The sequence below is a fragment of the Cucumis sativus genome, chromosome 4 (assembly GCF_000004075.3).
Source record: "Cucumis sativus cultivar 9930 chromosome 4, Cucumber_9930_V3, whole genome shotgun sequence".
NCBI lineage: Eukaryota > Viridiplantae > Streptophyta > Magnoliopsida > Cucurbitales > Cucurbitaceae > Cucumis > Cucumis sativus.
Window position 1 is genome coordinate 7608489 of NC_026658.2, and position 25265 is coordinate 7633753.

Genomic DNA, 25265 nt, shown 5'->3' on the forward strand with positions numbered 1-25265 from the left:
CTGCTGCTCCTTTTGTTGCTGCTGCTTCTGCTTCTGTTGCTACTGCTTCTACTTCTGCTGCTGCTGCTTCTGCTGCTACTTCTGCTTCTGCTGCTTCTTCTTCTGCTTCTTCTGCTGCTGCTGCTACTTCTTCTTCTGCTGCTTCTGCTTTTGCTTCTGCTCCTGCTCATGTTTCTGCTCCTGCTTCTGCTTCTGCTCCTACTTCTGCTTCTGCTTCTGCTTCTTTTGCTTCTGCTTCTGCTCCTTCTTCTTCTGCTCCTTCTCCTGCTCCTTCTCCTCCTTCTCCTGCTTCTCCTGTTCCTCCTACTCCTCCTGCTCCTCCTTCTGCTGCTCCTTCTTCTTCTCCTCTTCTCCTCTGCTCCTCTTCTGCTTCTGCTGCTTCTTCTGCTTCTTCTTTGTGGAAGATCCATGCATCGCCCCTCCTTGATTTTTCTTCCTTTTCGCTAACCATCTCTCTCCCTCTCTCACGCACGTCGGGAATGACGAGACTTTTCGTCAATGACACGTTCGAAATCCCTCTCTTTCTCTCCTTCAGCCGACGCCACCACCCAATACCCCTTATTTCTATTGTTTGTATGTATACAGTATATTAACTTCAAATGCTTTCATTTTATCCACAATGTGATATATTGATGGTTCTTTTTATGAAAAACATCCCTCATCGTTTTGCTTTTATAGGAGAAATGTGTTTGTTTTGTCTACCATCCTATTCAATATTGTTGTTTACTATTATTTTTCTAATTTGAATCTACATTTTTTTTATGGTTGGCTGTTTGGTGAAACATTTTGGTAGCTTACAATGTGTTTGATGAAATGCCTCAATGAAGCATTTTGTTGAATTTTAATTGATTTTTGTTCATTTGAATTAGGAAATCAAGGCCAGGGAATATTTCATGGCTATGGGCTGAAGCTTTGAGAAAAAGAGAATGAAAAATGAAATGTGAGATTTTAAACTTTGATGGTGTGTAGGGTCTTTTTGTTTGTCTATGCATTTCCCAAGTGAATTTGAGTACTTTGGATTTTTCTATTGATCTTTTGTTTATGGTTGCTATTGAGTTGTATCGTAATTGCATGATATTTATAAGATAAGACATTTGCTATTAAACCTAAATGTATCACCCTAATTTTGGAACTCATAACAAAGTTGCCCCGGTCTCGAAGGAACTTTACCCCGAGTTTACAACTTGGGGGTGATCTCAAAACAACCAATGTCAATGTCAATATCTTCTTTGAAGATCCTTCCAATACTTTCACCAAGAACAACATAATAATCAACAATCAAATTGTCATCAATTGAAGAGCATGAAGTTGAAATTGGGTTTTAAAGTGGAGCTGAGTGTGGGGTTGGACTTGAAATTGGCCTTACAATTGGAGTTGGTACTTATACTTGGACTTTGTGAACCTTTATTTGTTGAAGGTGATGAAGTCATTGATTTTTGGAGCCTAGAAAATTATCAGACAAAATGAAACAACAATAATAGTGATATACAGAACTTAATACTAGAAAAGTCAATGAGCCCATGCCTTGAGAAATGAGTTGAATGTATTTCACTCTCCAAAGTTCTTGTATTTGTCTCAGATATGTATGTGTCTATTGTTTATTAGCTTACCAAAATGTTCTTCAATACATATCTAATGTCCAACTCACAAAGACTTGGTAACACTAAAATGTTCATCTTCTTTTTGCATAACTATTGAGGCATAAGTCTAACCAATTTGTTTAGTATCATTTGACATTATAAAAGTTTATGGAGCCCTTGTCTAGATAGGTTTCTTTTTACTGTTTATATTCATAAAGCCCTTGTTTAGATAGGTTTCTTTTTACTTTTTATATTCATGGGCCCTTGTTTAGATGGATTTTTTTTTACTGTTTAATATATTGAAATGTCCCTTGTTTATCCTTTTTATGAATATCTATTTTTTAAGAAGCATATAATGAAAAATTTGAGCTAGTTTGCATATTATTCTATCCTAGATATATATATAGAAGAAAAAAAACTTTGAGGAGGTGAGGAAACTAGTATTTGGAATATATTTATGTATGAGACTTGCACTTTATATTTTCATCCTAAAGTGTACATACTGGAAATGACTTGAAGTTGTTGTGATAAATTTTGTAATAGTACCATCTTACTATGCACAAATGATAAATTTTGAGCAAGAGCCATTGTTGTAGCAAACATGATAAATATCTCTTTCTATACGACCCTTTTTGTAGCCCATTGCAGCAATGTAATTATCTTATTTTTCTCTCTTCCACTTGCTAAGTATTTGGTTGATATCTTTTCTTAGATTGCCGCTGAGTTCATTAACCCAATGTTGGTAAATATTCTTTCATATCTCTTTTTTGGTTAGTGATGTTAAACTTTACTCTTAAAATATCGAAGGTGTTGGAACGGTGGAGAAGTGCAAATGCAGTATGCTTTGATGTTGATAACACAATTTGGCTTTATTGACAATCATTGAGGTGACCTTGCTAGTTGTCAATATCTAAGGTCAGTTGTCAATATTATACAAATTTCACATATATGACTCATGTTTAATTGATCTAGGAAAAATATTACATTATGACCTCGAAATTGCCAAATTGCATGCCAATTATTTCATGATTTTAGTGTTCTTACTGCTAGGAGAAAAAATATACATTTTCTTTTATCATTTGTTGATTTTCCGTTGGGATTTGCCATATGCTTTGATTCATTTTTCATTGGGTTTATCCTCAAGGTATAGTTCACTAAAGCCTCATTAGTAAAACTTTAGACCAATTGGCCATTGCCTATCTTTTGGTATGTAATTTAATCACATCTTTCTTTAATCTTGTTCAATTTTGTCATTACTTGTAAGAAATTGCAATATTACTCTCCAACAACATTCTTCGTTATAAACGTTTCAAATAAAAGCGTCTCAATTCTCAAACAAGTTGGTTTTTTATGGTATTCTTTAGAACAAATCTGCCTCTTTTATAGCAAGTTGTAGGTAAGTATTGTGTGCCCTATTGTCACTGCTTTTTGTTTGTGTTGGGAGGGGGCTGTAGGTACATTTTTTTCTCCCATTCTCTATTTTGTTCATATTCTTGGTATAATGCTTTTTTATTGTGTTGGGAGGGGGCTGGAATGAAGGGTTGGGGGGAAGGGGGGCTGAAGACTAATGACGGGTTTATAATGATATTCTTTAGACCTAATTTGCCACTTTTATAGCAAGTTGTAGGTAACCACTGTGTGTCCCATTGTCAATGCTTTTTTATTGTGTTGGAAGGGGACTGGAATGAAGGGCTGGGAGAGGGAGAGGGGGAGGGGAGAGGGGGGGGGGGGGGGGGGGGGGGGGGGGGGCTGAAGACTAATGACTGGTTTAAGATGTTTTAACTTGGAAAAAAGCAGGGAAGCATGTAGAATGTTTAATATGCTATTCAATCTACATAAGTCCTATTTGATCTTAGTTCTTCCCTTATAGTTTTTGTAAAATTTATGAGCATTTCTTCTTCTTTTCAACATTTGATATTTCAAAACTTTCCTTTTTTTTTGTTGGAGTTTCTATGAGCTTATTAGATTAGTTAAAGATGAAATATGAACTGTCATGGCTTAATTTGAAAGCTAGCAATCAGATAAAATCCCCTGCCTATAATAACTTGTGGATATATGCCTTCATGGTTTACAATGATCTGATTGTACCTATATGCTTAAATATGGATGACTTAATGAGAACAAAGTATAATTGAATAAAAGGGTGATGTAAGAACAAATGTTATAACATGGAATAAAGAGATATGAAATGTATTTCAACTTCTTAGGGCTGAAAATAGTTAGTTTTGTTGTAGCCTAACACTAGTAATTGGAAGCACTCATTAATAGCAGAGTTATGATTCTTGTATATCAGGTCAAAAGCTTCATATTTTCTCTAATACTTCATTTGTGATATATGCGTACAATCTGCAATCGAATACTTCATTTTCGAGTGGGGTTTTCTTTGTTTCTAATTTCCTCATTTTATTTTCTTGCCTTATAGAGAAGAGGAAGGGCTGACCGTGTTCAACCAGGAGAATGCTACTGTCTATACATAGGTTTATTGATACTTTCAATATTTCTTTCTTAATGGTTTTGATTGAACCTTCTATATAAAACCAATTTTCACTAATGCAACAAATTGTTTCCTTATGCTTCATTTATTTTAAATCAAACTATCATCGTGTAATTTTTTTTCTTTCTTTCTCTGTTTTGTTCATATTCTTGGTATACTATATTTCAATTTTGTTTGTGTATTTGGTACATTGTGTTATGGTATATCGACTGAAGACATATGTTCTATGTGTGCCATTTTCATTGCTTTTTGATTGTGTGAGAGGAAGCCATAACTTGGAGGATCGGAGACCAAATATCACATCCAAAAGGACACGAAAAAACAAATGATCACGAGACTCGAAACCCCCCTCACAAAGAATGCACGATAGTAAAACCGACCTATCCTACCTATGAACCTATCTTTAGTACCCAACCTATCTTTGATGGCCAACCAAGCAGAAAAGAAATGTTTGGGAACATTCCCCTACCCTACAATAAACCCGCCCAACGAACCCAATCAATACGAGGACAAGTAGTATCCCACGTGCTCGCAACCAAAAACCACCCGGACGACCTTGAACCCAGACCTACCTATCCCTATCACTTAGTCAATTTTTCTATCATTTCCTAATTCAAACTATTTGAACTAATCCAATAACTTTCTCAGTTTATTGGTCCGGATGGGGAGTGGAGGTGGTCGCATGTGTCTTTGGAGTTGATTAATTTATGGGATAGAGTTCAAGTTGTTTGTTCGTGTCTGAGTGTTAGGGATAGGTGGATCTAGATTCCTGGTTGTCAGGGTGGTTTTTCGATCGTGAGTGTGTGGGATACTATTCATCCTCATAATGTTCGGGTTCCTTGAGCGGTTTATTGTGTTGTGGAGGAAATGTTTCCAAGCATTCCTTTTGTGTTTGGTTGGCTATCAAAGATATGTTGGCTACTAGAGATTGTTGGCTTTTTGGCCCTTAATCTCAAATTAATTTATTTTAATTATTCAATTAATTTATGTTTTGATGATAACAAATCTGATTTTTTTTATTGACAATTTTATTAATTTGAATAGACCATATCGTAGAGCTTGGAAAAATGATTCTAACGCCTCTTGAATCACCCAAATCGAAGTTCAAATGAAGAAAATATTGCTAAAAGAAGCTTAACGAAAAAATACCCGAGATGGTGACGTGGCGACCAAGCATTCAATTTGAACCAATTAGAGAAAGCCACTTGGAGCAATGAAGGAGTAACAAATGTGGCTTTTTGTTATGTTTTATTGGCTTTTATAAAGAAAATGAATTTAAAAGAAAAATGATTTTAATATTATTATTATTTCTTGTGTCTAACGGCTAGTTTTTTTAAAAGAGGGTGAAGTTGCTTTATTGATTTCTTTTTAAACAAAATATTTTGAAAAGACATATTATTATATTATTATTTGTATTGTGTCTAACGGCTAATTAAGTTTAAATCTCAACCATTCATTTTTCTTTTACTTATATCTAATGACCCAAATGATTTTGAATTTATCTTTCCTCTCTTTTTAAATACTTCACATTTACACAAGATCACAACATCTTTACAATCCTCAAGCAAAAAGCCAACATTGTTATTCTCTCTAAAGCTTCCAATTTTTATTCTTTTCATCTTATTCTTGAGAGCTTCTTATTGTATTGTGAGGATTAAATTTGTGAGCTTCAAATTGTATACTCACTCTTTTAGAGAGTTTTCTTTTGTGTGATTTAAAAATTTCAACATATTGTAACGGTTGGATCCTAACCCGTGGAAAGGATCGGGTTTGCTCTTGAACCCGAAAAAGGAGCAAGAATCGGTTCGGCTCAAATCCGTGGAAAGAGTCCAAAGAAGATTTTCAATCAAAATCCCAAGAGGTGCTTGGGAAAGTGGATGTAGGTTGAGTTTAACCGAACCACTATAAAATTACGGTGTCTTCTTCTCTAACTCTTTTCTAATTATTTTTTAATTTAATTTTAGTTACATATTCTTATTGGTTGAGTTTGATTGCATACTTCCATTCATATCTTTTTATCAATCTTGTTATTTAACAAAGTTTACAAAGTTCTTTATTTAAATTTTAGAAAATATCTAATTAGTTGATTTTACTTTTTATTTGTCAAAAAGTTTATTTAAACCCTATTCACCCCCCTCTAGGGTTGCCATACCGATCCAACAGAGATAGGTTGTGTAGGTTGGATAGTTTGGTTTCGTTGTCATGCATTCTTTTTTATAGAGGAGGTTTCGAGTCTCATGATCATTTATATTTTTGTCCTTTTGAGTGTGATATTTGGTCTTAGGTCCTTCAGGTTATGACTTCCTCTCACAGGATTGAGTGTTGGGGGGTTGAGTTGTCTTAGATTTGTTGTTAGAGTATTGGAAAAGGTGTAAGGAGGAAGTTGTGGTGTGTTCTCCGGTGTGCTACGATCTACTTTATCTGGAAGGAGCATAATCATTGTCTCCATGGTGGTTAGGCTCTTTAGCCGATTGTCCTGTTTCAGCTTATTTGGACTTAAGAAGTGTTATAAGTAGTTTAAGCTACAATAACTTGTATTTCTACAAGTTTTCAACTTCCATCTCCACATAAATCACTCATCTCTCTTAATCAGTGTAGCCCTCAGCTGACTGTGAACCTAAAAACCATCACTCCCCAACCATTGCCAACCCCATCCCCATAGCCTTTCCAAAACCCCATCCATCCTAAAAGATGACATTTGTCCTCTCCCAGAAGACCAAATGCCTCCTCTCCCTGAAGCCTCTCCCAGGCGATGAACACTTGTGTCACCTATCCATATTTGGCCATCCCACAAATCGTCCGATAACAATGACATATTGTTGCCAGACCTCAATGTCCCAATAATAGTACTATTTGAAGGGGATGAGAACACATGACTTTCGTGCATCTATTAAGAAATTTAGATCCAAAAACACTATCGACCTCTCCTCAGCTAATTTTTCTATTACTTGGAAGGGAATTTCCCAACAACTTTCCTTTATATTTTAGCATGTTGCTATGTTTCGATCATAGTCCCAACCAGGAACGAGTACACAGACGTTGCTCATTTCTTATGGCTTATCGTCCTAAATTAAACGTCTCATAGTGAACAACTTTTCTTTTTTCTTTCTTTATATAAATAGCTGCAAATTGGTTTTCAGTGACTAAGATTCACCGACTTTTCATGTGATGATTTGATTTTCGTCTCAAAAGCGTGCTTTGAGATGAAATTAAAGCACTAGTAACATTTTTCTTTGTGTTTAAATACAATATTTCTTGTAGTGATTACCTTCTCAATGTAGTTGTCAAGCCTTTCTTTTTCAGTTTCAATTACAACTTTGGTATGACAACCTTTTTAGCCTCCATTAAAAAAAAATTAGGGAAATTATAGTGAGTTACAATTGGAGTTCAGGGATTTGCAAGCTTGTTACACACTTTTTCAATTTTGCGGATATGGCAAAAAAAAAAAAAAAAAAAAAACAAGTCCAATCTAAGTAGTACACCTGATATATTTTTTACACCGTTAATACACATGTTACACTTGATATACATTGGATACACCTGATACACCGATTCACATACATAAATGTTGAAAAATATAAAATATTAAAGGCTTTAAATTTAATAGCAATTATGTAAACATGCCTAATGACATTTGGATAGACAATAAACAATGTAAAGCTTTTGTAAATAAGATGATATTATCAAGTTTTGGCTCAAAAGACGTTAAACATTTTTTAAGGGACATTTGAAGCCAGAAGTGACTTATTACCATCTAATATTAGTATAGTTGGGTTATAATAATTTGTGTTGAGACAACATGAGCTTCGCTCAATTGACACTTGTATGTATTTGCGGACAAGAGATCCTAGATTTAAATCGCTACCTCTGCATTTATTACAATACCTTTCCAAGAAAAAATAGTATATCAAATATGTATTAAGTGTATCCCAAATATGTATCAAGTGTATATCAAGTGTCATTCATGTGTATTAAGTGTCTATTAAAAAGGTATCACGTTTATCAAGTGTGTTTACCTGTGTAACTTGTGTATCAACGTGTATATTAGTAGTGTATCGAGTGTCTATTAGTGGTGTTTCAAGGAGTATTATTAGATGTATTAAGTGTTTCAAGTCTATCAGGTGTATGTCAGGGGTATATATTAGGTGTATTACATGGGTTGCATTTTTTTCTTTCCATTTTTGTAAAAGTAAATAAGTTTATGGTATGAACCTATCTTTTAAACTTATGGGGTGAGACCGGCAAGAAGCCCAATAAATTATGTGAGTTTTTATATTTTGGGATAGGATTGGAGCAAGCTCTGCATAAATGAATCCAACCCTTTTTAGAGGGATAGTAAAGAATATAACAATGTTTTTAGAGGTAATAATGGAAAAATAGCAAACCCATTTTGGTTTTTTTTTCAACAAATGGCACTTATGGCACGTGCATGGTATATTTTATAAAATATCAAAATATCCACATTCACGACTGTAATTATTTCATATCTCAAGTGTAATTAATGTGTGTTATGCATTTATGAGTCTATAATTATTTCGACGTATTAGAAATGTAGTAACCTCCATCATAAACTCTTCCTAATATCTTGGGGCTCAATCAATTGGTTGAATATTTTAATAATTTTATTGAATTTTACTAATTTGAGAACAACCAAATTATTATTTTTCATTAGATGAATCTTAACCCTTGATCATTTTATTTCAAAATAACTTTAATTGGTTGAATCTCAACCCTTAATAATTAGAAAATTAAAATTAGTTTTCATATTAGATCTTATTTTATTTTTGAAATTTGAATTTTAAAAAAATAGTCAATAGGTATTCATCTTGTTGACGAACTAACCTCCTATCATGAACCCTAAACTTTTAAGGGGCGTTTGAAACGCATGTTCAGAATCAAATGTTTGGAAATTAAATGATTGTGAGCTTATTTGATGAGATTCTGATGCCTGGGAATTACATATGTCTGTGTTTGGGGTGCATACATTGGTAATCTGTATTTTTTTTTGTGAATGGTACAATCTAAATTTATCATATATATAATATTTAACATTTTTTAATACTTTTAAATATTTTGTACGTATAATTCAATTTATTGATTTTCACGACAATAATGTAAAAACAAAAAAGTTTAACATTCAATAACAATAATTTTGATAATAAGTCATACGAGTGATTTTTTATAAATGTTTTTGTCATATGATGCAATTTTCCCATTTTTCATTTGTTTCACCAATTTTGAAAGAAAAAAAAAACAATTTTGCTATTTTTGTAAATGACAAGTTATAGATTGCTATTTTTCTAGTTGGTCCTTTTTTAAAATTGAAAACGTTAACACATGTTGACGAAAGGGCTGAAGGGTAAAATCTACCAACCCAATCTCCATCCAAAAAGCCTAGCACAACAAAATTTTAATAAGTTGCTACAAATACATCCATAATGGAAAGCAAACAAATGATAAATTTCGTAGGACAACACTGAAAAATTTGACATACCAACAACACCCAAAAGAGAGAAAAAGAACAAGAAGTGGAAGAAAGAGAAGGAGAAAGAAAGAAAAGAAATGAGACCAACAACTTCAACTCCAAGTTTAAGAAACTCCACCGATCCCATAGACACCGGATTCGGAAACTGGCACTCTCCAATCCCTTATCTTTTCACAGGCTTAGCCATCGTTTTGGGTCTCATCGCCGTTGCATTGCTCGTCCTCTCTTGCTCCTATCTTCATTCTCCTCCCGATTCTGACTCCTCTTCTGGCCCGAACGCTGCCACTGACGAAGAAAAGCCTCCCAACCACAGTCAGGATTCAGAGCCGACCATTGTCGTTATTATGGCAGGAGATGATAACCCTACCTTCTTCGCGAAACAGGCAGCCATCTAACCAACTGTGAAGATTGTGCTCTTTTTTTTCCCTTTCTTGTGTAGTTTTTTCTTTGTTTGTGATCTGTTTTTTTGTTTTTTTTTTCTGGGGTGGGGGTTGTTCATGTGATCCTTACTGATCTTCTTGATCATGTTTGGCAAATTTTGCTGGTAAAGTTGATGTATAACTTTGTTAATTAGCTTATACCTGGTTATATGTATGTGTAGTTTCGAAGACCATCTTGATTCATGTTTTGGTTAGTGAATTTGGGGTGGATTTGAGATGGGTTTTAGAATAGGAAAAATATTTTTACCTATTTCAAAAAAATATCAAACATTTATAGAAACCAACCAACTTTTATATTGAAAAATGTTTATCTGATAGGAACCTAAGCTTATGAACATTTCAATTAGTTTTTATTTTCTAAAAAAAGAATTAGTGTCTATTTAGTGTTTGCGTTTTAATACAAAAATTAATGCGATTTAGAAACTTTCAACGGTGTTGGCTCTTTAAGAATTTTTTAAAAATATCTCATAATGGAAATAATGGAAATTATCTTAGTGGTAACCAAATTGGCATATAATCATTAGATGGTAAGACCTTAATGTTTTTTTTATTCAAAATAGGCTGTATATTATTTATAATATTACTTAGAGAGAGTTTCATTTGGTATGCATTTTTCTTTTTTAGCATTGAAGCTAAGTAAATTGGAGAAAAGAGGTGGATTTGTGAAGTTGAATAAGAAGCAAAGTGAATGCTTGGTGAAGGATGGTTTTAGGAGTTTAAAAATTGCTTCACAGACAATCATTACAACGCAAATCGAACTTCACAAATGTGGATATCACTCAAAAGAAAAGGCATCGACTTTTTTTCTTTTTTTGCTTTTTTCTAAAGATAATTATATATAAAAATATATTTCCAGTGGGAATAAATAAGGAGATTTGAAAATGAAAAGAACATATGGGGCACAATAATTGTACTTTTAATTTTTTTATTCTTTTTAGGAAAAGATTGTAAATGATTAATTATAGTTCTTTCATTCTTTCTTTCATTCTTTCTTTCTTTCTTTCTTTCTATCTTTCTTTTTTCTTTTAATAAATAAGGTTAATAATGGATCGAATTGTTATGTTTGCACACATATTTTGATATAAAAACCTGTCCATTTGAAATCTTGCGGTGAGAATTCCAAATTATGGGTGACTAGAATTACCAAAATCAATTATCACAACTTTAGAGAGAAGATTAGGGTAATGGGAATAATATGGCTAATATTTTAGCTTTAAGATGATGACCAATAAACTATTTCAACGGAAGTGAGTTTATTTGGTTCAGTATGCGACTGACTCATAGATTCAATCGTTAGGGTTAATGATATGAATTTCGTTTTGTGCTAAATAATAAACTAAATCACACACAAAGAACTAGTTTTAGTGGCAAGTCCGGGTCGAGTACAGAGGGCACACTAATTCTCAAACAACTTAATTTTCACTCAAGGTAACCAAGTGAGGGGGTTGTAGTTACGTTGGTGAATAAATTGCAAAAAGGAAAGTAAAACGAAGATAGTTAAAATGGCAAAAGAATCTAACTCTTGTTATTTGATTTCTCTTTTATCCAAAGAATTCATTCATCGAACTATCATTACTTAATTACATGCAATCTTCACACAACCAATTTAATTCAAACTACCAATTAATTAAATTATTTTAACGTTCTAATTGTTTTTTGTTTTTTTGAAGAGGTAGTTTATTATACAATGACAAGGAGGACCTCACAGTCTGAGGCTAAGACACCAGAGCATCAAACACTCAAAGAAAAGCAAAAGCACCAACAGAAAGAACAAAATGAGCATAAAAAACAACAGCACAAAAAGAAACAATCCAAGCAAGAACCCCACAAATATATGTGATATAACAGTCGGTCGTTAGTTAACGAATGTTGATTAGCTCGATTGAAAAGAGTTTAGCCAGTTAATCTCAGATCGTTGGAGCTTATGATCTATATGTCCATTAGATTCCCCTACTAGCTCATATGAAATTAACTTAGACCAATATGTTTAAATAATTTGAATTGTTCGAATTAGGTAAAGAGACAGAAACTGACAAATATATGTGATATAGTTGTCGGTTACCAGTTTGACATAGAACTTTATATTTAAATATGATTTAGATTTGAAAACATGAATATAGATTCATATTCATTAGAAGCTTCAAATTGATGGAAATGGTCAAAGTTGTAAAAAAATCAAAATGTTAACTTTTTACTTTAAAAAGTCAAACTTTAACAGACTTTATATTTAAATGTTATTTGAATTTTAGAAAAATGAACGTGGATTTATACTTGGAGGTTGAAATTAGTCAAGATAGGAAAAATTGTAAAAAGTTAAAATGTTGCCTTTTGAATTGAAAAAGTCAATGTTTAACTTTGACTTGAATGGTCAAATGACTATATTGCCCTTAGAATAAAGTGAGTAGAAAAATTCAACAGTTTGTCGAATAATTTCACTAACAATATAGTGGGATAGGTGGCTACATGAGATATAAACACCTAGCTTACTAAGTTCTACTAATGGTTAGTGGATTTTTAGGTATTGAGATTTAATAAACTAATTACATGCAATTTTGCTTAGAAGTTCAACTTTTGAAGACTTTGGGCCAAATTGCCAACATGAGCTTAGCTCAGTTGGCACCTGTATGTGTCTGTGAACAAGAGGTCTCTCGTTCAAATCCCCACCTATGCATTTATTACAATATATTTCTAAAAAAAATTACCAATTTTTTTTTTTTTCTTTCTCAACTCTAAACTCCACCTCCTTTTTCATCTCTCTTTCAATTTCCTTCACTTATTGTGTCACACCCCGCTCCAAGCACCTGCTTGTTTGGTCAGAGACATATTGTTAATTCAACAGACATCGCCCACTTCAAGAACAACACCAGCTTACCCTTAACTTAACTCATAAAATAAAGAACAACCGCAGAAACTATAATACCAAAAATTTAAATAAGTTTGAGTACATACCGAATATGACTTTTATAAAATGAAACCCCACGACTAAACTTTCTAAACCTAAATATGAAACAACAAGAATCAACTAAACAAAATTTCAAGATAACAAGAGATCCTATTTACAAACCATAACACAGCACCAGGTTCCCAAACCTAAGTCTATCATTACAAAGACCAACAAAAGCATTTAAACAAAACATGTAAACAACAAATCCAAGTCCTCAACAGACAGATAGAGAATCAGGCTCCGAGCACATGATCTCTACCTGGAAAGTGCAAAAATAACTTGAAAAGGATGAGCTAAACGAGCCCAATGAGTAATAACTTTTTTAAATACTTTTCATAAACTTAAATCATAAATCTTTAGAAATATAGTTTCAAAAATCCTTTGAACAATAAACAATCAATCATAACCATAACGTGAGAGTTTAACTTTTAAAGCATTTAGAAAATAAAAACAATAAACTTTGCTTTTCCTACTAAAAAATCCTAGTATAGATTCCTACGAGATAGTAGAGATAACTCGATAATAACTCATCCATAAGTATCAAAGATAGACATCCCCAATCCCTGGTAGGCAAGAAGAAGCTAGTGAATTGCAGGAGACATCTCGTGCAAGGGCCAAGCGATGGAAACTCTCTTAGCGAATAACATCATCACGCGAGAAAGTACGTCGTCACGCGAGGAAGGCTCATTGGAGAACAAAAATGGCAGTTGGAGTTTATGTGACTTCATAAGGCTGCAATCGACGTTGACAATCTTAGTAGAATAGAAGTTTTCCTACGAAAGTTGCCTATAAAAAGACTTCATCCCCTCCAAGAAAAGACGTCATCTGTAAGGTTTTCTTCTTCTACTCGGATCAGTCGTAAAAGTGAGAACTTAGCCTCCGAGGTGGGAAGAATCCATACTTCCATTGTCCCCTAACTTGTAATATTTTTCCACTATTCTTTCTTTCAATTTTAGCATTTCTTTTTAATATATATTGTTCATATTGTACAATGGACTAAGGCCTACATTCTTTATGTATATTATATGTTTATACCTTTTAAATCTATCATTTCTTGACTCTTTACTTGTCAATGTATTATTAGTAGTTAGGTTTGTGATAAGTTTTTGATAAGAAGTCTAGCTCATAACTCTTATCGCATTAGTTGAGCTATATCCATCACTTGGCCAGCGTTAATCGTCAACTACTCAAGAGGGAAAGTAGCAAGGATACGGCTAATGTGTGCAAGAAGGAATTTGGTGATAAAATCTATATTGGAGAGATAACTTCCAAAATTTATATCTTGATAGATCAACAAGTTCGAACATTAAACGCCCAGAGGTTGTTTTCCTCAAACAAGAAGTTTTATAAGTGTTATAAGTGAATTCTTCTAGATATATCTTGTCTAATCACACACAGTCATTTGCATCCTGAAAGGTGAGCAAGTGTGGCTTCTAAACACTCCGAGAGAAGGTCACCTTACTCATGAGTTGATTATGCGAGTTATATCGCATAGAAGCTTTCACACTGCTTAATCACCTAATAATACGTAGATCTTCCTTCACCTTTTTCTAGCATACAAGTTAGTCTACAATTTCACCATGCATCCATTCCTTAGGCTTTACAGATTCTCTCGACATGAATAAGTATTTTATTCATAGTTCTGATTATTTTATACTTTATATACTTACTTATTTTATACCGCCAAGATGATAAATGATTCCTATAACTAGTGTCTTGAATCAATTCCCTGTGTTTGGCCCTGGTTCATTCAGGTAAACTTACTGTTTCACTTACACTTGGGTAAGCAGTAGGAAAACTTGTACTCAATGAGGATTCAATAGTCATACGATGAAGAGATACATAGTGGGTACTTTGCATACAGTGATCATTACCAATGACTTATCACATAGACTACAATAACAACACAAATTCGATACCATGTTTTTGGCACTGTTGCCGAGGAATTGATTTTTCAAAAATTAAAGTGAAGTTTTACTTTGATTTTGGGCAAAGCATTTGATCCTGACGAATCACACAATTAGCTGAAAATCACGTGAAGAGGTTCAAGATGCTAGAGTAATCTGTGATAGCTGAACCAACCCTAGGATCGATGTATCTTTCGGTGGATGGCCAAGAGGAATCTCAATGGATGAGGGTAGTGGCAAATGAAGATGAGAGCCTCTATGAAGTCATCAAAGAAAGTGTCCTCACGCATATCTAACAAAAAGTATGTTTCACTTAGCTACGCGGTAAGGACCAAGAAATATCATTTGAACATTGCGATGAATGATTCAGAGCATAGACTTGTTGTAATGAACAATCAAGATGCAGAATGTCATGTTGCAAGTGATCTATGGAGTTTAGGAACGACGCGGTCAGAAAAGCTATGTGGAACAGCAACGATTATACCACAACTCTTTCTTGTCGAAGAACTTGAACACATGGGTGCATTTGTAATGTATAACTTAGCCAATTTTTTTTTTTTAATTGCAACCTTATTTTAATGTACATACTTATACTTTTGTATATTTGTAATTGCTCGTATACTTGTAAATCATTTTGTATGTGAGTTTTGTATATCCTTTAGTCTTACATTGTGGGATTGGGTGGTATGTCGTGCAGTTATAGGTCAGTGGGATAAGATAATTAAGATGAAGTCATTTTACAAGAAGGATTGAATCAAACACATTGGAAAGTGTTAGGTTTTTTAGGAAATAAGGAATATCTTGTCACTCGTAAAGTTCTTAAACTTCCAAGACAAAATGAGTGCATCGCACCTCGAGCCACGAGTTATCTATCTGGAATCACACCACATTTAATTTGACATGTTCTTAACCATACGGTAACCAAACCTTTAACTCTAATTACGAGCACCCATTTCAACCTCCTAATCGGCTTAATGATCCAAGCAGTTGTCCGAGTCCCACTGCGCCTAATTGTATTTTTCTATCTTCCTTGTTGCATGTCGTTCACCATGATTGACAATCGTCCCCTCATTGCAATTTATTTTCTTACCAGAAGTTTGAATTATATTTTTCTTCTTGTCTTTTTCTCGGACCTGGTTGTCCAAGCAAGCCCGTCTAACACACTAGTTGAACATCTTCAATTTTGGTGGACTTGTATGGGAATAAAAAAGGGGAAAATACAATCTAAACTAGTAGTGATCTATGGAGGGTGAAATCCTTGGTTCAAGAACCACTTCGGCCGTCTCCCACCTCTAATCAAGGGAGTGTAGTGACGATAGAATGAGAGAAGAAGAAGAAAGGCAAGATGGAAGAAACTCATAACAACAACCATCTTCATCTTCGTCGCCACTTTAGAAATAGTTGTTCAAGTTTTATTACTTTTGTTTCTTTTTAACTTTCTTGTCTTTATTTGTATAATTCTTTCAATAAAGGAATATTTACGAGAAATTAGTTTGTGTTAATTTTTTTTACGCATCTTTTACATCTCCTTTCAATGAAATCTCCTTGCAAGAAGAATTGCAAAGGGTTTTCACTCACAGTTGTTTAAGGTTGTAGGGAATTTCAACTATATCTTCCAAATTTCAAATTCAGTCAATAATGATTGATCCGCGCATTGAAAACCCAAACGACGACGTCAAAATGTCATTTCATATTTATTTTGGATGACAATAACTGTGGGTTAACCAAAACCTAACCATAGTTAGTGGCACCTTTAAAAACCCTAACATTCACTTTTTAGTCGTTTCAGTTTTCTTGATTCCTCAATTTCCCCCAAGCTTCCACACCATTTTCTCCGATGAGACAAGCAAGTTTTGACTAGTGCCAAGTGCAATTTTCCTAAACTGTAACCTTCCATCCCTTTTTCAAATCACTTTTCAGCGATGGCCGGAGACAAAACAATCAATCAACCTAAGAAAGGTATTGAGGTCATTCATTCTGACAACCCTGTATTAGAACAAGCCCATCGTAACCCCATGTCCAGTGCTGACATTGCAATTCTTCCTAGTTCAAGTGAGATTTTAAAGACTGAAGGGCTTCGTTCTCTTGTTATAAATGGTAAAGAAGTAGTTGTAACGGATGAGAATATTTAAGTTATGTTGAAGTTGTATCTTGAAGAGAATAACAAGAAGGAGGAAGAGAAAGAAAAAAAGAAGGCGAGAAGGTCATTTATCGGATGAATCTGAGGAAGGTGCATACAAAAAAGGCTACAAGATTCGTATTTTGGAATTAAATTTTGAAACTTTGAGATAAGAAACTTAAGTCATTTTAGAGCAATTTTGTAAAAAAAAGTATTTTCATTTGAGTTCTGGATTTTACGTTATAAAGCTCTAAAGTAGAAATAAGGTTCTCACTGAATTAGGAGTTTCTGGGTAGTAGAGGTTGTTGGCCAAGTGTCAGGGGTTGCTAGGCGAGATGGGCGTGCATTTTGGGTTAATAGAGGTTAGCATGGTGTTTTGGACTGATATTGGACACACCACACGTGCAAGGCGCACACGGCCAACCCTGCACGCGAAGGAGACACGCGGCAAGGTGAGGCGTGCAGCGTGTCTGTCGTGGGTTAGTACACGGGCATGCCCAGTGTCACGGGCATATTCTTTCAAGGTGTGTTTATCTATGGTTATATGCTCTGAATACCCCCAGTTTATCTTATCTTTATATTGCATAACTAGTTTAGATAGTTGCCTTTCTTTTTAAGTCATAAAGCTTGGGTGTGACGTTTCGGCATTTTCATATGCAAGCCTACCAGAGCTGAAAATGTCCAAAATACACTATAGGGGAGGCATACCAGTTGAATCCCTGTCCAAGCATTAGTTGTACTCTTTGTAAGCAACCATTTTTCCTTGCAATTGACAATCTTTAATGCTTATCTTAAAGTCTATTTCAATTTATTTCGTTCCTTCCCTCATTTTATAAACAAACTTCCCAAGAACGCCAAGGAAGGTTACGACATACGTCGATGTTACCCGAAACTTTTGGATTTTGATCGGCTTTCTTGTTCGTCAAGTTAGAACAAGTGTCGCACAATCGTCTGTCTCGAGGTTGAAATGCTACAATTGTGACAAGTGGTATCAGAGCCAAATTGGCTTAATGACAGTTCAGACAGAAAGATGTCCACTGCAAAATGAATGGGTAAGACCCATGAAGAACGATTGGTGGGGATCGAAGAGCAGATGCTCCACCTGATGGAAGTTCCTGATTCCATCCGATTTATTGAGGAATGGCTTGAGGAAGTTGCCAAGAGAGTCTATGATGTTGATGCGGTGTCCGATCGTCTAGATGGATTACCTACACAAGATTTGTTGGCTAGAGTTGACACGTTAGATTCACAAATCAGAAGAACTGAAAATGTTACCTACAAGCGTGGGGACAGTTCATCGGGCTCTGCTGCCTGGATGGAGGAGCAAGTTATGTTGCTAGATAACTCCCAAAAAGATATAATGGAAATCATAAATGACATGACAGAGGACTTTCGAGCCACCCTGGATGTCGTTAGAAATGCAATCGTAGAGGTGAACACAAAGGTGAACCGTACGATGCGAGCGTTGGAAAATCAAGCTCCTGCTGGAAGAGCAATTACAGTTGGCAAGATAAAGATCCTAGAACCCAAGCCCTTCTGTAGGGAAAGAGATGCAAAGGCACTGGAAAACTTTATCTTCGACATTGAGCAGTACTTCAAAGCCACGAATACTAATACGAAAGAAGCCAAAGTGACATTGGCGACCATGCATCTGTTTGAAGATGAAAAGTTGTGATGGAGATCCTGGTATTTGGACATTCAGGAAGGACATTTCACCATAGATACTTGGGACAGTTTGAAGAGAGAACTCTACACAAAGTTTTTTCCCGAGAATGTCGAGATTCTAGCTCGACGGAAACTGCCTGAATTGAAACACATTGAAACCATTTGGGAGTATGTGAAGCAATTCGCGGGGTTGATGTTAGATATATCTTATATGACTGAAAAGGACAAAATCTTTAGTTTTGTTGAAGGGCTAAAGTTGTGGGCAAGGACTAAGCTATATTAGCAGAGAGTTCAAGACCTCGCATCGCCCTATGCAACAGCTAAGCGTTTGTTGGATCTGTCTAGTAATGCTCAAGAGACAAGACATCATCAAAGCTCTTCACCTGAAAGAGACCGAAACAGCCGACTGAATTCTTCTGAAGCTGTCAGTGGAAATAGAAGTCCCGACAGAGACCGCAAGCCTTCCTAATCAAATGCGGGGAACACCTGGCGAAGACCCAATGGTCAGAGGGCATCCATACTCCTATCAGTTGCTACATATGTAACGTGCCACATCGGGCAAGGAAATGTTCGGATACATTGGCCTTCTATGCCTTTCAGGCCTCTTTGGTTGCAGACTCAGATGACAAGTTGAGTCAACAAGAGAATGAAGGTGGACAAGTGGAGGAAGTCCATGGGGGCCATAAGACTCTTGTCGTCTCTCCAGAAGAAAGTGGAAAAGACAAGTGGTTGTACAAAAGGGGGCCTAATATATGTTGACACTTGGATCAACCGAAAGCATGCAAAGAGCACTATAGTTGACTCTGGTGTAACTCATAATTTTATAACGGTGGCGAAAGCCAGACGATTGAACCTTCATTGGAAGAAGGATATAGGAAAGATGAAGGCCATGAATTCTACAGCTTTACCAATCGTTGGAGTAGTGAAAAGAGTGGTGATACAGTTGGGGGGATGGAGCGGCCTTGTTGACTTCATGGTTGTAGGCATGGATGACTTTGAGATAGTTCTTGGAATGGAATTCCTTCTCGAACATCAAGTGATCATGATGCTTTCAGCCAAATGTCTGGTGATCACGGGGACTACCCCCACCGTTGTGCAGACAGACCTTCGGCAACCCAAAGGACTAAGAATGATCTCGGCCATGCAACTGAGAGACGGCCATGTTCAAGAAGACACAAGGTGTGTCGTGAAGAGATGTTGTGATGGAAAACGTGATAGTTTGCCCATGTCAGAATCGCCTACGAAAAATGATTCTTGTATAGCGTAGTCAGAGTCAACTGGACTCCGAAGACGGTCAAATAGATTGTCGGGTGTAGGATTCACTAGACCTGTAAGAGCTTTGTATCAAGCACAAGACTTTTTACGTGAAAAAGAGAAAGGACGGTTGTGTATCGACAGCCGAGTCCTAAAGAAATCCCCGAGGAGAGGGCCAACTCTTGAGTCCACAGATGTGACCCAACCTGTTGAAGCTTACGCTGAGGCGTGTAATCATACGTTGGGTGGTGTCCTAGTGCAGAATGGGCATCCCATCCGATCTGAGAGTCTGAAGCAAAGTGGTGCAGAAAATAGTTACACAGTGTTTAAGAAAGGAACGCTTGTCATAGTATGTAGTCAGAAAGATATGAAATTGTATTCACACGGATCTACCCATGTCAGATAGATGAACTACGCAGTTACCAACCACCTCGGTACTCAGCCGAAATTGACTTCAAGTCAAGCAAAGGGGAAGGACACCTGATGTTGTGTCAGTGGTGTGGTGAGTTCGTCAACGGGTGGAAGACGGGTTGAAATTATTGGTGGCGAACAACCTGTATTGTCACGCCTTATTGATCCTTCCTGTGTCGAGAAGAGTCCTTAGACTCGCGAGATTACCAAGAGATGAAAGTGAGATATCATCATCGTTTGAGTTAGTCTAGAGAGAGTCTTGAAGCGGTCGAAAAGATGGGCACATGGGATGCATCACCCCTTGGACGTTCGTGTGGAAGGTCAGGTCACTATGAAGTTGCGTCCTGAAGAAGACTCAGCTATGAAGATGCAAAGATCACCACCTCGTGGGAGGACACGAAGGACTAGCAGAAGCCGAAGAAGTCATTGCTAGGGAAGTGAGGAAAAGAAGAAGACCTATGGAGAGGATACACAAGTTCATAGCAAAGTGAAAGAGCCTCCTCGTGGAAGAAGCATAAGGAAGACGTACTAAAGACCGTGAGGTGTGGAAGCAGAAGATTGACGGATTCCAGTTGTGCCAGTCGACGGGGACGTCAACTGTTTAAGTGGGAAAGTGTGTCACGGGCATGTTTTTCCAAGGTGTGTTTACCTATGGTTATATGCTCCGAATACCCCCAGTTTATCTTATCTTTCTCGTGCATAACTAGTTTAGGTAGTTACCTTTCTTTTTAAGTCATAAAGCTCAAGTGTGATGTTTCGGCATTTTCATATGCAAGCCTACTAGAGCTGAAAATATCCAAAATGTACTGTAGACGAGGCATACCAGTTGAATCCCCCACATTTTATAAACAAATTTTCCTTGCAATTGACAGTCTTTAATGCTTATCTTAACGTCTATTTCAATGTATTTCTTTCCTTCCCACATTTTATAAACAAATTTTCCAAGAACGCCAATGAAGGTTACGACATACGTCGACGTTACCCAAAACTTTCAAATTTTGATCGGCTGACTTGTTCGTCGAGTTAGAACAAGTGCCGCACAATCGTCCGTCTCGAGGTTGAAACACTACGATTGTGACACCTAGGGTGCGCAACAAACCTTTTGTGAGGTTAGTGCTGGCAGGCCAGCGCGCGCGGCCAGAGCTCTGCCGCCTACCCTTTGTGCATTAACCATGCCAAATGGGTGTTTTTGGGCTATTTTTTATATCTTGAGAAATCTTAAGCAAAGTTTTGAAGTTTTTATGATAAAAGGGAATTAAATGGAATTATTTTCCATTATTTCAGGTCAAGAGAAGATCAAACAAATTTATAGACCAAGGGTCTAAGCTACTATCCATGAGTGATAACATGAATTTAAAGTTGATTTCTGAATCTAATTATCTACTAAATGTTTTAAGCATGCTTTGATCTATGAATTACTTGAGTTTACTGAATTAGCAAAATGTTTCCAAAGCATGAGATTTGAAATGTTTATTAAGTATATTTAATGATAAGTACTTAAGTAAAGAATGATCTTAGAATGTTTTAAACTATACCATTGGATATACATATAGCAACTATTTGGGGGATATGACCTGTGTACAGAGGTTTCTTTGGTGAAGGTATTCAGTAGATACCTAGTTAACTATCACTAGGACATATTTCTTGAGAAGAGGGTGCTACATTTCTTGAGATAAAGATCTGTAAGTTACCTACCTCATTATAGCTACAACGAGATAGGGCACTACTGATGTCTGAATTTTTCCTCGTAGATATTATACAACAAGATGAGGGCTATTAGAGGGTCCACCTTGTTATTCATATGGTATAGCAAGTGAAAGATAGAAAGTGTTTGGTAAAAAAGATATTTAAATGTCATGTTCATGTTTTATTTATCCAAAGAACCAAGCCTAAAAATTAAATTGTTTTAGAAAACATGTTTTGTTAAAACCATCACTCACTGTGCTATTTTCACTCACACCTTCCAAATGTTTTCTTCACTTTCCAAGTAGAGGTCGTGATCCGAGAACCTGACTGTTGTGTTCAGAATGCTCTGCGACATTGTTTATGTTGTGAAAGGGCTAGTTCTAGGTGAACCCTTATCTTGTTCATAGTTTATGTAAAGTGAAGTCAGTTAAAAATCTTATCTTTCTTTTGCTTAAGTGTGATGTCGGTAAATAAACAGCATTTAGTCTAAACTTGTTTTGATCTAATGTATATAGTATGTCTAAAGTATGTCTCTCATAGTTTCCGCTGCATAAGTTTTTAAATTACTCAAGTTGTTTAGCATAATAAAGAATCAGTAGTTAGGGTCAACTGTTGTTGTTCAAAAAGGGAATGACATAAGTTGGTTTGCGCCACATCTCGTGTCAAGCAAGCAGGTGCTCGGGGTGGGGTGTGACAATGGAGACATTGGAACACCCTTCTTATGAAAGTTTTGGCTTTACCCAATGTCGCACTACTCTTTGTGATGAAACTGATGCTTTAGGGTTTAGATTTGATACTGTCTTTGAACAAAGTAAGATGAATAAGCAACAAATTTGCACCAGAGGGAGTTGAATTTCCAAGAAGGCGAAGAAGGGTATTGAAAGCTGAGACCTTACAAGCAACTATACTTAGCAAGAAAGAGAAATGAAAAACTAACACCAAAGTTCTATGGGCCATATTTTACAGAAAAGATAGGGCAGTTGCTTATTGTCTCATGTTACCATCGAAAGCAAGCATCTACGTTGTGTTTCATGTGTCACAATTGAAGCTAAAATTGGAGCAGAATCAACGAGTTCAACACATACCTTCAGTAGTAACCAAAGAGTTAGAATTACGGTTGATGCCCAAAACAGTTATGAGGGCAAGATGGAGCAAGGAGTTAGCAGTAAACGAAGGGCGGGGCAAGTGGAAGGGTGTTCAGGACAATGAAAAGACTTGGGAATTAGTGTACTTGAAGAATCAACCATTTCCCTCCTTCCACCTTGAGAACAAGGTGCATTTCGAGACGTACGGTAATGTTAGATCTCTAATCCTTCATACATATATAAGAAAGGGTAAAAGGGAAACTCCTAGAATATGCCAAGGGAGAGCCGAGGAGAGAGGGTAAGAAACACCTAAGGGTCCACTGGAGGCATGGATATAAATAAGGAATGTTTTGGGTAGGAAAACTAGGTCTGGATTTTGGTAAAAGTTGTTATAGGCTTTTAGGAGAAGTTGTCGGCTATTCTCAAAGGAGCTGAATTTTTCTTTTACTATTCCTATCATATTACTTGTTATTTTGTATTTCTTGTTTGTTTGTGAACCTTAGATCATTTTGTTAATATACTATTTCATAGTACTATCTTTTTTTGGCCCTTTGTTGAGATCTTTCTCATTTTATTAATATACTATTTGAGAGTACTATCTTCGTTTTGGCCCTTTGTTGAGATCTTTATGAGTTTCAGGTTTAGAATCTTAACAAGATGATAACCATCTTCGATTGTGTTGATACTCATTTCTCAACAGATCACTCAGAGGCAGTCATATGTGCATATGAGCTAACTTGTAAAAGCACTCGAAGCAGTGTGGCCCTGAGGTACATGCACTTCAATGCCCAAGTTAGCAAATAAATTGTTTGGTATGGCTAAACACTCAGTATTATGTACCTTTTAAGGCTGTGTCATCGACTTATTTACAAGACCAATTGTTTGACATGCAGGCTTACGCTATTTAAGTGAAACTAAAAACTATGCTATTAAGGCTTATGTTTAAAGTGAAAATTTTCATATAATTGTGAACTAAGAAGCACAAACACTTCAGTTTGGATAGAATGTCAGTGTGTCGGACACTTGGACACTGACACTTGGAGAACACCTATTGGACGCTTGCTAGTCCAACAAATGTATTAGACATGCATAGAAAACTTATTGAGTGGACTAAAAAGACATATATATGTCAATAATCAGTGGCGGATCTAGAAAATTTATTAACAGAGGGTTTCGAGTTGTAACTTAGAGGAAAAATAAAAATCTAGAAAAAAACTTATATAAGTAAAAGAGCTAACTAGCATAGTTACCACTAAACTGTCTAAAAAAATTAAATATTTATTGGTTTTGTTTATACATATTATATAAAAACAATAAAGTTGAGGGGCTCCCCTGGACCTATACTAAATCGGTCGGTGTCAATAATAATAACTTTTGAGCATGGAATACATCAAGCTAAGTCTTTTAAGCATACAACTGCATCAATTCATTTACTTCGAATTTTCTTTTACTATAAAAATGTTATATATATTTTTAAAATAAATGTTTTAATAAATGTGTCTTTGCCGTGTAGTGACCTAGATTTTTAAAATATGGTGCATGTATGGCCGTGTCCATATCATGTCGTATTCGTATCTTGTATTTGTGTCCATGCTTCTTATATTGTGTACATATTTGGAGTGTTCTAACAATACAATAATAGTGCAGTTACAATTCTCATCTATTTATTAGTTTTTGCATTAAGTTCTTAGAATATAAACTTGCATGGTTGAAATGGACGACCATTTGGCTTATGAATTGAAGAGATTGAGGCTAAATGATGAATGAACAGATGTGTACAGTTTTAAACTACCGTCATGGATTGGTTTCCTTATCATCCGAGTATTGTTCAGCATTATTGTCCTTGCTGAGATTATTTTTGACGGTAATGCCTTTGATTGATCAGACATCCTTTCTAGTGAGAGGTCATATCAGAGACTTGATGAATTCACAGACTAATTCCAATGGGCAACTGATGGGAATCACCACAAGATATGTTAAAAGTTCTACCATAGAACAAAATGATAATGTAGACATAAAGACTACTGCCAAGTCTCTTATTCAAAATAATGATAATAAATAAATAAAATTAAGGCTTCTGTAAATCAGTAAAATGTTGACATATGTTGTATTGGTGAAATTTCTGGGTTTTATACAAGCTAATTTACTTTACTCGACCAATTTCAATTCTATTTGGATCGCGACAAGTCTCAAAA

At 35.7% G+C, this 25265-nt stretch overlaps 1 protein-coding gene and 1 long non-coding RNA gene across 2 annotated transcripts; both read left to right on the plus strand.

Moving 5' to 3' along the window:
- The first annotated feature begins 272 nt into the window (after window positions 1-272).
- LOC116403492 lies at window positions 273-4301 on the plus strand. The gene is made up of 4 exons (XR_004216259.1): window positions 273-573; window positions 870-940; window positions 2388-2495; window positions 4003-4301. It is a non-coding gene; the product is annotated as an uncharacterized LOC116403492 (long non-coding RNA).
- A 5335-nt stretch (window positions 4302-9636) lies between these two features.
- LOC101219870 (protein GLUTAMINE DUMPER 4) lies at window positions 9637-9954 on the plus strand. Its single transcript, XM_004137218.1, has one exon. It carries the CDS (start codon window positions 9637-9639, stop codon window positions 9952-9954), a length of 318 nt encoding a protein of 105 aa, XP_004137266.1.
- Window positions 9955-25265: the final 15311 nt, after the last annotated feature.

Bases quoted from the DNA above. Each gene is read 5' to 3' on its own strand.
- LOC101219870 (XM_004137218.1), top strand. From the start codon at position 9,637: ATGAGACCAACAACTTCAACTCCAAGTTTAAGAAACTCCACCGATCCC.